General features: G+C 36.5%; 1 protein-coding gene across 2 annotated transcripts in view; it reads right to left on the bottom strand.

Moving 5' to 3' along the window:
- Positions 1–567: 567 nt before the first annotated feature.
- Positions 568–16,433, bottom strand: part of AGPS (alkylglycerone phosphate synthase) — a 55,237-nt gene continuing 39,371 nt past the window's right edge. The window contains exons 16-20 of one of the 2 annotated variants that reach the window (XM_035331303.1): positions 16,101–16,162; positions 14,242–14,331; positions 13,680–13,779; positions 12,887–12,944; positions 568–4,743 (exon numbers count right to left, since the gene is read on the bottom strand). In XM_035331303.1, the coding sequence (XP_035187194.1) occupies positions 4,622–4,743; positions 12,887–12,944; positions 13,680–13,779; positions 14,242–14,331; positions 16,101–16,162 (432 nt within the window). In that variant the 3' untranslated portion in view covers positions 568–4,621. Of the gene's footprint in view, positions 4,744–6,121; positions 6,148–12,886; positions 12,945–13,679; positions 13,780–14,241; positions 14,332–16,100; positions 16,163–16,433 lie in introns of those variants that run through there. The other variant, XM_035331304.1, reaches the window with a different exon arrangement.

Raw genomic sequence — 16,433 nt, 5'->3', positions numbered from 1 at the left:
CCCTCCCCCCTCCAACAACTTCACAAGTGAGGCAGTTCACAGCATTTCAGTAAAGGTACCTCTTATTGCAACTTGCACTAGCAAATACAATACTTTAAATCTTACTTGCAGGATTCAAATATTTCTGAAACCAAGTTGTTAATTTCAAACTGACAGCACTGATATTTTTCAGAAACAGTATTGCAAACATTTTAAAATTATCTCTGACCACCGTATCAGACCTTAAAGCTGAACGTGAACAGAGCAACCATCTGACAGTTCTGCTCTGCATGAAGAGCCTAACAGTAATTGATGGCTTTCCCTAAAGGTAACACGGAACTGAGAATCAGTAGTGGGACTACAAAACCCCATGAACAGCAAGCCTTTAATATCTACACAGCTGCCAGTTCAGGTCCAACTTTTATAAAACTTAAATGAAGAGAACACCGATGGGATCTGAATGTCATCCTGAGACAAGTATATCAGCATCTAAGATCTCCTTAAGTCTATCTAGACCTAAATAACAAATGCTGCATTTTATGCTGCTAATAAGAGGGAAACATACAAATGATATGCTTTCATGACAAGTTTTTTTCCTTCCTGTGAGCAAGGACACTTGAAATTACAGATAATATTGAGAATTTTTTATAGTTCTACAAATGAAACCATGTCATTAAGACTCCTGTCCCCTGCATGCTACATCTTACAGTTTTTGAATAATGTGCATTGAATAAACTGCATTAACACAAAACAACTCAACTGATCTTTCAAGCAAGATGTAACCACCCATTTTAGCTCAAAGTGCATAAAAGTTTTATAGCAGCAGTATGGATAAGTGAGAAATCTCTCTTCTGCATTTGTAGACACAGAACTTTCAAACAGATTCCAGGACCTTTACCAAGTAGTTTTTAAATCAGATGTGCACGCAACAGCAGGAAACCTAATGCCTTTTCAGTAGCTTAACACAATGGGTTAGGGTAAGAGGTATGCTCCTTTATTGTATTGACAGAGCACTGGAAGGTGGCTTTGATTTTCAAACAAGAAAAAACAAGGAAGAGAAATTTCTGAACTGAGTAGGCTAAGGTGTTCAAGTGTTGTTTTACCCTTCTTTCACTGAAATCTTCTCACATGCCTATTTTGCATTACATGGGATACTAAAGCAGTGCTTCTATTAGCATATATTTAAAAATTCATCCTCCTTTCTCTCAAAAGGTGCTCAAACCTTTTATTAACCTACTATTATTCCTTAGGAAATAGTATACCACCAAATTAAAACAAAACCAAAGATGACAAGTTCAGGGAATATACTTGTTCAGCTTCAGCACAGGAACACATACTGGTTTAGGCCCATTTTCCTTTTATTAATAATATAAGGTTCTATAATCTCTTAACATTACAACTGAAAGTTTTACAGTTAATCCCACACTAAACTGACAAACACTGTTTGGCTTTATTTGCAGAAAGTTGAATTACAACCTTGATAAACATACATTTCCAAGATTGAGAAATGACTTGTGTTTTCTGGATTTCAGTGCTCATGTATCCCTGCCTTTGAAGCTGGTTTCAGTTAATTAAAATTGATATGGAAGAACTATTTGGCCTGACCTCTGTTCACAGCTGTAAGGCAAAGATGACATCTCTAATGCAACCACTATATTGTAAGTAAAGTTAAGAAGAGACAAGTTTTTCTTAGACTAAGACGTAGACCCTGTGGCAATTTTTAATGGATTTTCTTCTACAATATCCCCCTCAAAACTTTTAGAAAGCTCTCTCCAAGAAAAATACATTTAGTAGTCACGCTATACTCACTCTGCACTTTCTTCCTTCCAAGGGAACAGACGCTGTGTAATAGAAAGTCATGATAATCTTAATTAAAACCACTTGTAACTTACACATAGCCAAAATAGTCAACCAAACAAAAAAGTGTTATGCCAAGATACCCTTCTGATCTGCACAGATCAAGCTCCATCTCTGAACAGGCTACAGCTAAGGAAAACTAAGTCTTTATAAACAGAGGATGTAGAAAGAAAGGAGTAGTGGAAGACTACTAGTACTAGAAGAGGGAAGATTTCTTTTAAATGGGCTCTTGAACTTGCATTATACTTCCCTGTTTTCATTAGAAATTTAAATGTGAAAGAATTGAAGACCATCAGTAATACACGCATTTCAGCCGTGATTTCACTAAATTCGAAGATAGAAAAAATATTTAGGAAGACAACTATCAGGTGGCAATTAGAAAAAAAAAAAAAAAAAAAGTGTCTGTTACAGTCATAGTTAATCTTTTCCTCAGAGCTATGCAGTGACATAGCTTTGGGACCCTTATAACCTGTTATTTCACCTTCCCGTAGGACAATTGATGTGCAGTAAAAACCTTTACTGCATTTTAAATCACTTCAGCAGCCAGTGGCTCTTTAAGGGTTGGAAATAGAAAGCATAAAGAAGTTTTGCCTGTGTAACTTCAATAAAACAAGGGATGGGGAAGCCATAGTCAAAGTTAAGAGTCAGGGAGGAAGTTGTAGAGCTGTGTAGTACTTCAAGTCAAAATCTAAAGACAGGTATTACTGAGCTATATGGACTTGTTCTCATTATATTTGTGCTGTCATTCTGCAAAAAGGCTTCACACACTTGCCTTCAAAATTGATTCTTCATAGTTAAACAAATACTTTCATTGAGGCACATAATAAAACACCCTTCATGTTTATCAGCTCCTTGAAAGGTTTCTATCTGAGAGTGATACTAGTCATCTGCAAGAGTCCAGCTGTGGCCAAGTAGCCACCACTGTGCAGCACATGAGATGAGGAATTCCCCTGCATAAACATGTACAGATTCACTTTGCTGAGACACTTTGAGTACGTAACCATTAAGGAACACTTAACCACAGTGTGAAAAGTCAGTTTTCTAAAACAGACAACACCCATTGTTTTGGTTGCTGCTGAAATATGAACTCTATGGGCCAAGAACAAAAATACAAAAGACTAGATTGTGTTGAAATGTTGTGAAATGGCACTAGAAATAAAGCTAGCCGCATTACAAACATCACACTAACATCCCATTTTATGACCTGCAGATCATAAAAAAATGTTTCCTTTAGTATGTTGACAGCATACATTTTAAAGTGATGTTTTGAATATTCATGGGCTTTTGATAATTTTAACTACAGAATTGAAATTAATCTTCAAATAAGTTATAAGTTTTGTCTCGTATGCAGCATTTTGAGCATTTTATACTCTTTTTGGTGTATTATCAAGATTGAGAGCTAATTAGACAGTATCCTGAATTAGTTTAAAAATAAATATGCAATTTTATCTTTCTCTTCTTGCTAAGGGCAATACTAAAAAAAAGGTGTCCAAACTGACACTACAGAACTGTGAAGCAGTTGGCTAGAGAGACCTTGTGTCCTCAAAGGATAGTCCTTATTTTTTTCTATCCTATGCAATCATATACATTAATTATCAAAAAGTTTGATAATTTGCTTTAAGAAAAGAACCCACCTTAAAAATGGATCATGAGTATTGACAAATACTTTTCGTTTGTTTTACTGGTTAAGACTCAAGTTTCAATGTAAAAATGCTTACAGACCATACTGATCAAGAAAATATCTCATTTTCTTAGTTAAATGGACAATTATAGTTGTTGCTACTAGTGAAGTAGATAAATGATTCATCAAGGCCATAGGAAATTGTACAAAACTAAAAAGGGAAGCCTCACTTTTAGAATGACAGTATGTTGTCCACTTAAGTTTTATTAAACGGTTGAGACTGTTTCAAAAGACAGTGCTGGGCAGTTTCACTTGAATAGCCAAAGTTATTTTTTTACTGAAAAAGATATTTTGCATCTCTGCAAAACAAATGAAAACAGAAGCAAACCCATACACACTAGGACTGTAGTACAGATGAAAGCAAAGTTTTGTTACAAACCTGTTTTCAACATACAGTGAGAAATGTCCTTTGTACAAAACTTAGAGTGACTAACCTACAATTAATTTAAGATTATCCCAGCAATGCAAATACAACTCGGAACAGCTCAATTGTTTATGATTTTCCAATAGTATTAAGGTGGGAAACTACTGAATTTTCAGAAGTGGTTTGACTTGCATTGTCTTTTTTGATCAAAATCTACATTTGTGCTTTAAGTTTTTGCTGGTTACAGGTCTGTTACATACCTAATCCTTCAGCACAGAGGAAGTACTCCTTGGTGTAATCTCATCTGTGTCCTAACAGCTTTCCTGTAGCAAGAGGCTGGGCTGAGCAGCTGCTTCTGTAGAAAACACTTGTCAGTCTTTGTTCTCCTTGCAGAGGATGCTCTAGTAAGAAACAGCTGGCTGTATCCAGCACTGAAAACAGTGTCAGCTGTGTTGCCTAAACCAAACTTGGAAAACCAAATTTGCATTTCCTACTTGGTAACATACTTTGTGCCCACTGGGTTGTTTAAGAATTTAAGACCATTGTAAGTAAAAATCCATAAACATTAACAGTGATGTTTACACTTTATTGGGGGGAGGGGGTGGCAAAATCAATGTAAGGTACTAGTTTTAAAGTTTAGGCTATGTTATATTTGATTACTGGGATATCAGTACAATGAAAGTGGCAGAATTTCAACAGTAATTTTGTAGAAGTTTTAGTACATCATATTGTGCAGGGTTTTATAAAAGATTCTTGTTTCCAAAGATGTTATTGGGGTCCACATATTCTTTAACAGATCTCAGCATTCCCAGGCCAACATCAGAGATGCTCTCCTTCATCCAGCGCTTCCGCAATTTGCCTACTGGAAAAACAAAAACAAAGTGTTTCAATATATGGCAGGATTCTAGGAGCCAATCAATCTTGTGACCATGAATGAATAAACACTGTGTGATAAATGCTTTTATTCAAAAATGAGAAATGTTTTGCTTTATTTGATTTATTGAGCCCACCAGACTATCAAGCTCATTAAGCTCAGCATACTCCCAGAGGAAGACTGTGTTCCACACTGTCTACTTTCTTTAGAAACTATGAAATTTAGATGAAGCTTAGGCTGAAATCATATGTTCTACTAAAATAGCGACTTGGCAGTAAGTTTTGAAAAGCTACAAAACAGATCTTTTGAAGTAGGAAACCAAAGATGAGACTACTAAACAGAAGAACCCCCACATCTCTCAACTGCTTTAAAGTAAGAATGTTCTCAAAAAATCAGAAACAACCTTAAAACAGCATTGGTTTAAATAACCAAAATTTATTTTCTGAAAAGAAGGCCTAAAGTCTAGTTTTCAGTCAACAGAATATCTTATTTTATTCCAAAACTTCTACACAGGCTGGTACTCACACATGCTATCACACAAAAGCTTACTTTCCATGTTAAAAATGTATATTCACAACACACAGCAATTATAAAGCAAAGCTGAAACACTAGCCACTTAAGAACTCATTTCACTAAATTCCCACAATAGTTCTGTTAAATGGCCAAGTGTTCATATACTAATTAACCAAGTCATCAACTCTGATTTAACAGATCATGCAAAATAAAGGCCATTCTTTCATTAAACACAGTATAGCATTTAGCTTGTCAGCCTAAACCACAATCCATTTGTCAGTATGATGTGATATAGTAAAGGTTTGAGAGGCAGATGCTTTAAGAATATCTGGAGCTAAATTCAAGCCATCTTTTGTGCCCTGTTCTCAGGGTAACCATCAAACTGTCATCAGAATAATAAATTACAGGGACACCTCTGGAGAGCAGAGTATATTTGTTTATACCTTAAGGAATGAGCTAGTTACAATGCCAACTGAAAAAGCAAATAACGTGAGAAAGAATGAAATTTGCAGTTTAGTAAGAAAACAACTATCACCAGCATACATGTCAAGAGCAAAGATCATAACTGAAGGACAAAAGCATTTTTCATGCAATAGGAACTGTGGCTGTATTTTGCAGCTCGGCTCAGAAAATATCCCCATCTGTAGACAAACCAGCGCTACGATAAGACCAACCAAGTTGATGCAGTTGAATTTTATCTGGGAATACTCTGATTCTAATACTACCAATACGCACAAAAACAAACAAACAAACCACCACACACATACATACACAAACAACCAGAGAGGTATGGATGGGGTCTGACCATCACCTCAAGTCACTTACACTGGCTTGTACACAGGCAGCTGAAGAACAGTCATTACCATTCTCAACTGTTATCTGTAATATAGTTTCAGTGAACGTGTCCTGTGGTTATGGATGTAATTGTCCTGAAAAGACTGAAAACAACTGCTCCAACAAGATGGAGCACATTAGAATCACAGCAGGATGCCCAACAGCTAGCATGCCTGCCTCTTTTACACCTCCAGTAATAATGCAATTCCACAAGGAACTGAACTACTGTCTGAGCAGCACCAAACAGTCGTTGCATATTTAATGAAGTCGCTCACCAAGTGCTGGAAAACAGAAGGTGCTTGGAGTGCATCATTAGTTCTGTCAAAGTGATAATTTACACATCTATCTTGTCAAATTTTCTATGGTTTATACTTCTGCAATAATAAATCTAACATACATTTGATTAGTGAACTGGAAAGAAAAAAAAGCTGTACTACAGTTACCAGTGGTCCTTCACAAACATGTTCAATGAGAAGATTTTAACCCCTTGATAACAGCAGGTTGAGCCCCTGCTCCGAATAGTCTTGCCACTAAGTTATACATGGATTTTTCAGCTACTCCAAGTTCTTGTACCAGAATTAAAAAATAAGCTGAAGTAATTTTGCTTTTCAAATTCTATGTAATTGGATGGACCTGCTTAGAAAACAGATTAAATGAAAGAAAAGATTTGTGCAGTTGACAGTACTATGAAGAAAAACAACACAGCTTGTCTCACTTCAGGTTAGTTCTGCCTTTCGAGTATTCTTTTCCTCCTCCACAGAAGGATACAGTTAAGTTCAAGGATGAGAAAGAAAAACACCCTAACAGTAAAAGATATTACCACAAATGTAAAGTAATTCCAAGAAGCAAAATTGCTTAACTCCATTCTGAGCCTTGCCAGAGAATGGCTTTGGGCTCAAGGAAGACGCAACCTCCCCAGTAATAAAGGGTCTCAGGTAAGCCTGATTTTTCCATGGACTAGATAAAACCTTTCAGTTTCTACCTACAGAAAGTAGACCATTTAGTTTTAAGGCCTGGATGATGCCATTTATCTAGAACTGACAGGAGACAAAATTCACCTGATTTTATATGCTACATCACAACAGAATTAGTAAGGTTCTCAAATCAGCATAACATTATCCAGGCACTGTAAAGTGAGCGTACAAGTTACTCAGCTATATACAACATTATACACACAACATTTGTTGAACCAACTGCCAACATATAGAGAGTCTTGCATACTTTCATCTTTTTCTTCTGAAGACACCTAATTTGGCATCTTAATTATCCGAAATGAATTATGACATAGTTAGTTTTCAAGTTTTAAACCTAGCAAGTACTCTATTCCTGAGGTGTGCTATGCAGTCAGACACCCCATAAAACATTCATTGCTAGGAAGCCAGAAAGTTTATTAAGCAGGCAACAGGACTGAGACAAGCCAAATTCAATGTAAAGCTTAGCCTGTATTACATAGAGTGCAAACACCCTAGCATGACAAAGAATCCACTTCAAACAAATCAAGTACCTCAGACCAGAAAGCCAACAAGTTTGTTCAGTAGCAACTCGAAAAAGACATTCCAAGACCTATTTTTGCAGTTTATTTTCAGGTTTTATTATCATTATAGTCCACGTATGAAACAAACACGTAATCTGAAAAAAATAGTTCTGGTCCAGCCCATAGCTGGTTTTATTAGAAAAGTTGTTCATGCTTTTAGGGAATAAAATGCACCTTGGTGAAGAGAAGCCACATACTGCTCCAGTAGAAGCACTAACATTACATTCTCTGCCAAAAATGACAGTTTCCTATGTGCATGACTTTTCAAATAGAGGTGCATTAGATGGACATCACGTACCTGCTGGCCAAAAAGGAAGCTAAAATGGGAGAAAAGCTCTACTGGCTCAAAAAGGCTATGCTTGCTTGTCTTTGAAGATGCATCTGGATGGCTGCAAAAAATCTGGCTATGAGTGGAGCTAGCAAACAGCAGGCAGCAATCAGTTTCCTCACTTTAGGAAAATCAAGTACATGAACACAAATGGGCTTGTAAGGGAAGTTTTAGTGTAGCTGATGGATCCCAGGAATAACTCTGCCCCTAGTGCAGATGAAATTTATAGCAGTGTGTGGTCCCAGGGGAAATAGGCTCTAGGGCCATGTGCAGTGCCACTAGACTTCCTCTGCTCCAGTCCTTCCAACTTAAAGAGGCTGTTATTGGAGAACAATAGCTCTGCAGAAGGAGAAACAGTAACATAGGTCATAAGAAGGATAAGGCTCTTCCAGCTGTTGAATGCTCTTCCTGAAGCTGGTTGTCTCTATGGGAAGCATCTTTCCTCTCCTAGAAGCTGCTTAACAGGTTATTACTCTTCCAGAGAGAGCTCTGGAAGAGAGCTGAGAAAGGTCAGTGCATTAATCTAATACTTCAGTAGAAATGGAGTACGTTGCACCAGCATACCTGGACTCTACTACATAATTAACAGTTCCCATCTCTGTCCAACATCTGGCACGCTTTTACTTGATGCCTGAACAACTGAAGTTCCTTCAAGTTCTGTGTTGAAGCAGAAAGTCCTTTGTGTTTATTTGGTGAAAAGGGGCACTGAAGATAATACCATTTAGACTTTCTACAGACTAAGGAAGAAAATACAGCTGAGTGAGTATACTATTTCACATGATAGGGTTACTTCAGGTCTGACAATTGTCAGAGTTTAAGCTTCTCATTCTAACTAACAAGTAAGCTCTTAATTCATAAAATGACAGTTTGGTCAGTCTCCAGAGCTTAACTTAAAGCTTAGAGGATATTTTTCATGTGTAAAGAAAAGAAGACTATGTCCAATTCCACCCTCCTGCCCCCCAAGGAAATTTTATAATTGCAGATTTTGTAGTTTGTGTGGATTACTGTGCTATAAGGCTTAAGCCATGGCCTCTTAATGATACAAATGAATTGCAATGTCAAACATGCAACTGAAGGCACATCACTTTTCCCCCTTTTTTCCCCCCCCGCCTAAGTTTTTCTTCACAAACTGCCAGGAAATTGATACTATACCAAAACCTGTGGAGCCTGAGCTATATTAACCTCTATTACAGTCAATCTGTCTAGAAAGTGGAAGAAAATTAGTTCTATTATGTTAAGTATCTAAATTGAGTCATTTTCCTCAAACCCACAAACTGATAATTGTTTCCTTAAGTAACCAGTTGTTAGTTAGAACATTCCCTGCAATGGAAACAATCTATTTTTATTTTTACAGAAGTGCTTAGATTGGTAATACAGAAGGAATCAAGCCCAAACCCAGCCAGCTCCCTTCAGATGGCATACCCCAAAGCGAATACTACACATATATAAATATTATTTATATAATATTTATAAACCAGTCCTACCTAGGTATTATTTCCTCACCACGTTATTTTATCTATACAAATAAGCATACATTTATTTAAAACAGGGATTCAGGAACGCAAGGTGTGACATCGTATGGGCAGTCTTAGGACTTGCCATTAGAAAAATTGTTTACCTAAACTTAATCTTGTATCTACATTAAGTTGTCATTTCTAATGCTGCATTGAAAATGCTGAGTTTCTAGGTGCTAACTGACTCTAGCAACCTGTACACACAAGACTTTCAAGTCTAAGGACACTCATTGGCCAGAAAAATGAAAGGATTAAAGCGGTGTTCAAAGATGTACATAATCACTTCCTAAATGCAGGACATAGTAAAGGCAAGGTGAAAACCATGGTCGAGACTGTATAAAACTTATGTAGGAAAAGAAAATAAGAAATGCTACCACATGGATATCTAATAGCTTTCAAAAACGTTTTAGTTAATCGCATATTATGCCATAGCATTGGTTAAAAGAGACAAAGAAAGCATAAGAAACCACTTCAAAGTCACACATTAAAAACTCCTTTTAAACCTGTAAAAAACTTTTCAGCAGTTTGTTCACAAAAAAATAGCAAGAAACAGACCTATAACATTTAGACAAGACTGCCAGGATCATGAAAAATCTGATAACCTGCTCTACAAAGGATCAATTCCTGATGCACTGGAGTATGGCTAAGTTCCCCCAGCATAAGAAATGCTTGCTTGGTCAGCTACGTACTTTTGTGCATTTTTATAGCAACACATGCGCCTTAGATTGTTCATAAATGCAAGTGCTGTACATTACATAATCCAGAAACACTAAGTGGGAAAAAACAATTCTGACATTTACTGATTAGATGTAAATATTTGAAAGTCAAGAGTGAGAAAGTTCAAAAAAGAAACAATAATTTGATTAAAAGAAAAAGGTCATTTTTAAATTGCAGCATAATAGAAACGATATTCAGATATTATCCAGAAGTCTGGATTCTCCACCCTAAAATACAAGTTATTGTTATATTGAAAGGGCAAGTTCATTACACTAATGTGTATGTCTGGCTTCGCTACAGCGACTTGTGTCCACGAGATGCTTGCTGTAAGAGGCTGGTATGGATACACTTCTGCAATTTCTTGACAGGGATGTTCTTCCACTTACATATTGCAAGGTGTGATCTGAAGTGTAGTCCATTAACAAATTGCAGTTATGCTTCTTTTAAGTTTTAAACCTCAAAAGCTGTCATGGGGGGGATCAGGAAATACTCTCACAGCGTTGCTAACTGAGTCCTGCCTAGAAGTTAGGATATTTTTCATTAGTTTGGGGGAGGAGGGGAGGAGAAGAGATACTGAGATTAACTTTCTGAAGTTAATCCTTATAAAATTAAGAGCATCACTATTTTAGTTTTCATTACACAACAGCTACTACGGGTATCCTGCAGTCAGTACTTTTCCCGATGTAAAGTAATTTAGAGCTTTACACATCTCAAGCTGTCATATATGACCACTTCTTCACTCGGAGTGGATGAAGATTGACTTAAGCAGGCTTTGTATTTCCTATAGCCTCAAGTCCCAGACTACATCTGTTTTCTTTGATACACAAAACCAGAGTTAAAATAGCTCCATTTATCACAGCATGATTGTAGGCAGACAAACCAGCCTGTCTGTTTCCAGATAGTGAAAACAACTGTTATTAATCACAATTACAAGACAAATACTAAAAGAAATTGCACCAGTATTTTCTTTGACCCCACACAATAGACTGGTCTTAGCAGTGCTAGGAATGACAAGGCCTGAAGGTCGGTAAGTAAAACTGATACTATTAGGCTAATTCTCAGCAGCGCATCTACTAAGAACATGGTAAAAAATGGATTTTGTGTATCATACACAATCACGCGCTGCCAGACAAAAGACACTTAAAGCAGAAAATATTTATCAAGAATTAGGCAGTCATGTATCCAACATGAGTACAAGAAGTCTGATAGAAACCAAATTTTCTGAATCTGTGGAGCCAAAAAGTAAGTATGTAAGTGTGTGAAAATGCTACAGAAATATTTTTTTGTTGTTGCTCGACATGCTGTAAACAAGATTTCATATGGTGAGGGCAAATACATCTAATTGTGACAAGCTACAGCTGCATCTGAGTTAATGGATGAAATGCTAGTCACAGTAAATCATGGCTGCCACAGCAGGAGAGAGCACACTAGTAGATCAAGAGGGCAATTCCACATCCATGTGTGAGAACTGATCAGTCCACCATAATACCATAAAAAACAAATCAGAGGACAATAAAAGCATATTAGAAAAATATTGAAACCATTTCCATTCATGTTATCATTTATCTACATGTCTTCCAATATCCTGATATTGCTGAAGCAGAGACAATTCCAATCTCTATCACAAAGATGTATGCCTGAACACAGCCCTAGATTTGTTTCAAGCCCAGGAATTCACCAACGTGTTTTAAAACATTGCTTCCACTCTTCAGGTTTCCCCTCCACATAGAGCTTTCTTACAACTACAGAATTTTGATTTAATTTTACACCACTAGAATTCTTCCCTCTTTGCTTTTATTTCTGTGGCCAGGCAACGTCCCAAGACAGTTGAGAGAGAAGAAATGTAATTTAAGCTAAATAGTTTAAAGAAGTGAGCTACACAACTCAAACGAAATTCAAAACAAATCTTCCTGACATTTGAGTTTATATCATTATATAGGGCACATGCAATCAAAATTATTAGGCTACCTGAATTATGTGGAAGAAGTCTATTTAAATTATCGGGGTAACACTAATTCACGGCAACACTTATGCATGGCATTGGTTCTTAACATTACCATTAAAGTACAAAAATAGTTTGCAAAGAGACTACTAACTCATGACAATTTGTTTCCAAACCACAAGAGAAGAAACCAAATAATCACAAGTTAGCAGACAGGAGGACAGTACTGTCAGTGCTTGTATAACATCGATTATGCAACAGATGGTAACCTACAATATACTCCAGTTAAAGTCTCCAACTCTTTTAGGCAGATACTTTCACTAAATGCTCTGGAAATAGGGCTAACTGTGCTCACCTAGCCACAGGGGGCATTAAATTGCTTCTCTTAGAATTATGAAACTGGTATTCTAGTCTACGCCTGTGAATGTGCCTTTGCACAAGGTTCAGTAGAAGCTTGACTACCTTTTCAGGTTCTCAGACAGCCTGTAGACTTCCTGTCAAAGGTTGGCATTCATAAATATACCACATTGTGTGACTGGACATCAAGCAAACTGGGTCTAGTGACATTTCCCCTAAAAGTCTGTTAAAGGAATGGGAAGTTCCTTAAAAGACTTACAAAATATTTTTCCAGCAACTTCAATTCCTGTCTGTGAAATATTTTTCAAAATTCTATTGAAAAGTATTTGATGTACTCGTGAATAGTTAGCAGTATAAAAAAAATAACATTAGACTGAGAACAAGAACAATACCTCCATGGTGATGTGACAAACTTCCTCCATTGGCAAGTATTTCTTCTCTAGCAGCCCTCTAGATGTGAAAGATAAGGTATTCAACATTAAATGCACAAGACGTTTGGTTTTAGTGAAATGCTTGCTATGGTACTCATTTGAACAGGTATATGAAAAAATTCAGAAGCAATTAGGGTACACAGTAAAGGCAAACACTTTAGTTCAAGTCTACATATATTAATATAAGTGGGGATTTTCAAAACAAACATTACTAAAACCAAGACATTTCAAAGCACATTTGTTACAATAAAGCTATTTTTCCAGAATGGAATATTCTGGATCACTTTCCCCTTGCCAAAATCAAAATAATCTAGTGGGCTGGGGAGTTCATCCAGAACATGGGTAAGTGCCTACTGAAAAGAAACTTAAAAAAGAGAAAAGTTTGAAAACAAAAATTCCCAGAGTGACCCAAGTTCTTTATTCAGGCTGGAGTTTAGACCAAGATTTTAAAGATTCTGAGTGAGGTAGTTCACAACTAACTACTCTTCTGTGTGTAAAGTTTTTGGCAGAAAGCAAAATTTAAATTTTTATGTTGATGAAGAAATATTCAAGCACTTTCAAGCTAAAACACTTACCTTGCAGTCTTTCTACTACTTGGTGCACTGTTGAGGTGTGCTCGCTAATGATCAAAGCTTTATTAACAGACTTGTGATCTTTCCTGCAAAATTCAGTTAGCTTGGCCAATGGGTCTGCAATATGCTAGGGAACATCAGCTTCAACCCTCCCCCTTAACTGTTGTTCTTGTATACATTACCTCAATTTCTTCATAGACATGAATAGGATCACTAATTCCTCTGTAGTTAAAGGCGAAGTAGAAGTAGACACATGCACCTGCATCATAAGTCTGTGTGACCCTGTTGAAGAGAACTGCATTACAAACAGAGCTTTATGGTATTAATCCAGCCATTATGTCATCCTACACAATCCATAATGTTACTCATTGGATTTTAAAAGGTAGCTTTTCTTGTTTAAGTTTTGTTTCCTTTTTGCTCCTACATCATAGGAGCAAATCCGAATCAAGGCTATCACTTTCAAAGAAGCTCTTAAATGAATCCTGTTTTGCTTGTAGGCACCAGACAGTGAAGTGTAAGTAGTATCAAGACTAATAAAGTGCCACTATTTCCTTGAAATAAGTACTCTTATATGTAACCTGCTTGCAGGTTAAAGAGAAAGGTCAGGATCACTAGTGTTTGTACTACCACTAATAGATGCACTTTAAAATATCTACTAAGTAGCAAGTTTAACAACTTCTTCTGTAGTTCTGTTACTAATAAAAGATCCAGAAAAGTGAATATTTAAGTTGTTGAACAGCTTACCTGCAGGTGGAAAAGGGAGCAAACTGAACACCCTTTTCTTTGCATTCTCTTACTATCCTTTCCTTTACGTTCCTACAGAGGTCTAAAACTCTGCAACAGAAAACACATTAAAATATAAAATCTTAATACATGATTTTATACCACTTCCTAAAGAAAAACGTAACTTCAACATCGGTAAACCTTATACCTTTTAAAAAAATCTAACAAAAAAGAAAACTGCCGCATTCTAAAACTAGTTTTAACCACTTCGTATTTTATTCTAAGAATAAAACAGTCCTCCATCAAGACTTCAGAAGCATACCATTCCCAAATAGCAAATCTACTCTGAAGTACAGCAAGGAATTTTCCATAAGGAATAGAAGTCAAAAGAGTTCAGCAGGAAATACAGGTTGCCCACTTCCGTCTTTATTTTCTCAGCAAAATAATGTAGCTCAAATGTAGCTCACAAACACAATTCATAGTAGAAAGCTTGCGAAGTCTAAGATCCTGCATACTCGACTAACACCATAGCTTTGATATGTTGCAAGGCAAGAACTCCAGCTATACTCTGCCAGCTTGAAACATTATAGCCTTAATATGGTAGTGAGCTATTAAAGCTTGTCATAAGCCATGTTTATTTTGCTTTTAGTGATTTGTCTTTCCCTCCCCATCTCAGCAGGCCTGCCAGGTACATTCAAAGCACTACAACAATTTAAAGAAAGCATTTTTCAAATTGCTATTTCTTTAGTTACGTATTCTCCCACAAAAGTCTGCAGCACTATCCATCCTGCGTAGTTGAGATTTTTAGACATTTAATGCAGATTTAAAACTACTTTTCTGGCTGACAGGTGTAATATATATTAGAAATTTATCCATTTAGTGGATGAGCAAGTAAAGCTACATATTTAATTCATGTATCTTCAAAAAGTTAGGCACAGAGTAGCTGAGTGATTTGTGGAAAACTGCATAGGTCTTATGAGTCAAAGTAGAAAAAGATTTTGAAAGCAGTTGCTCTGGTAAGTACAATTTAAGGAAAATATTTGAAATTCTTACATAAAAACTCATTCTCCCAGGTAAAATGAAAATAAACTGGTAACTAACCACTTAACATACTTCAAGATCTACAAAGCTAAACAAAAATAAACAGCATTTTTGCTTTAAAAAATCACCCTCTTCAAAAATCTCCCACCAACTGGCTTACCAGTGTACATCACACTTTCCAGAAATTCCCCTTTGCATTAAAAAATGTCAAGCTTAACTTAAAACCAGTTCAGATCCTGCTTTAAGAGGATCTGGCTTACCAAATGGACAGAAGCATCCAAAATCATTTTGTACGTTAAACTGTTCTATGGTCAAGAGTTCCTCATCTATAGGTAACAGATAAAGTAACTTTTGCTCAGGATTAAGATATATATATACCAAGCTTATCTTTTTAGTTCTTTAATTTCCCTGCATTACTGGGTGGAAAAATAACTTTAAAACATACTTAAATATTTTTTGTGAGCTTCACTACAAACTTTTCTGCTTGAAGTACACTGCTGATCCCATACATGCGGATGCTTACCCCAGAATACTGCTATTGAAGCTATTACCCGACTTACAAAGCTGGGCAATTTCAAGTGCTGGATTTGTTACAGTAAGTTAACCTAAACAAAAATATTACTGAATGCTTGCCTACATCGCATTTAGAAAACTGAGACATAATTTACCAGCAGCTTTAGCAAGAGCACAGCTGCAAGATTTGAGGCACATCAGGGAGCCTCCAATACACATAAGGCCTAAATTAAATTAAGTTTCCTCATGAGCAAGCATGAGCTAGGAATAATTTGAATGAAATCAGGTACAAGGTTTTAAGCAACTCTGAAGAATAGTCAGTTTACCTATCCCAAGGAACAGATGTCTCAAATGATTCTCCTATTACATAGTAATCCAGGCCCAGGTCCTAATAAATACAGAAAGGAAATTATCAGTAACATTCAGCACCAACATCTGGGATTCCAGTGTAGGCTACACAGCTAGCAGTTGAGCAACTTGAGATAGACTTGAATGAGAAAGACACAGAAAGACGATTTAGCAAAAACAGCCATCTGTCCTAGTGACATTAGTTTATAGTTATGGATGTAGAGCAGATCTTCCAAGACACAGTCGACAAACATTCTTATGTCATGGCTATAAGAAGATAGCTTGCCAGAGTGTCAGTACACTTGCACTAA

Source organism: Oxyura jamaicensis, chromosome 7 (assembly GCF_011077185.1).
Source record: "Oxyura jamaicensis isolate SHBP4307 breed ruddy duck chromosome 7, BPBGC_Ojam_1.0, whole genome shotgun sequence".
Lineage (NCBI taxonomy): Eukaryota > Metazoa > Chordata > Aves > Anseriformes > Anatidae > Oxyura > Oxyura jamaicensis.
The sequence above is the reverse complement of the archived record's forward strand: the minus strand, read 5'-3'. Positions and strand labels throughout refer to the sequence as shown.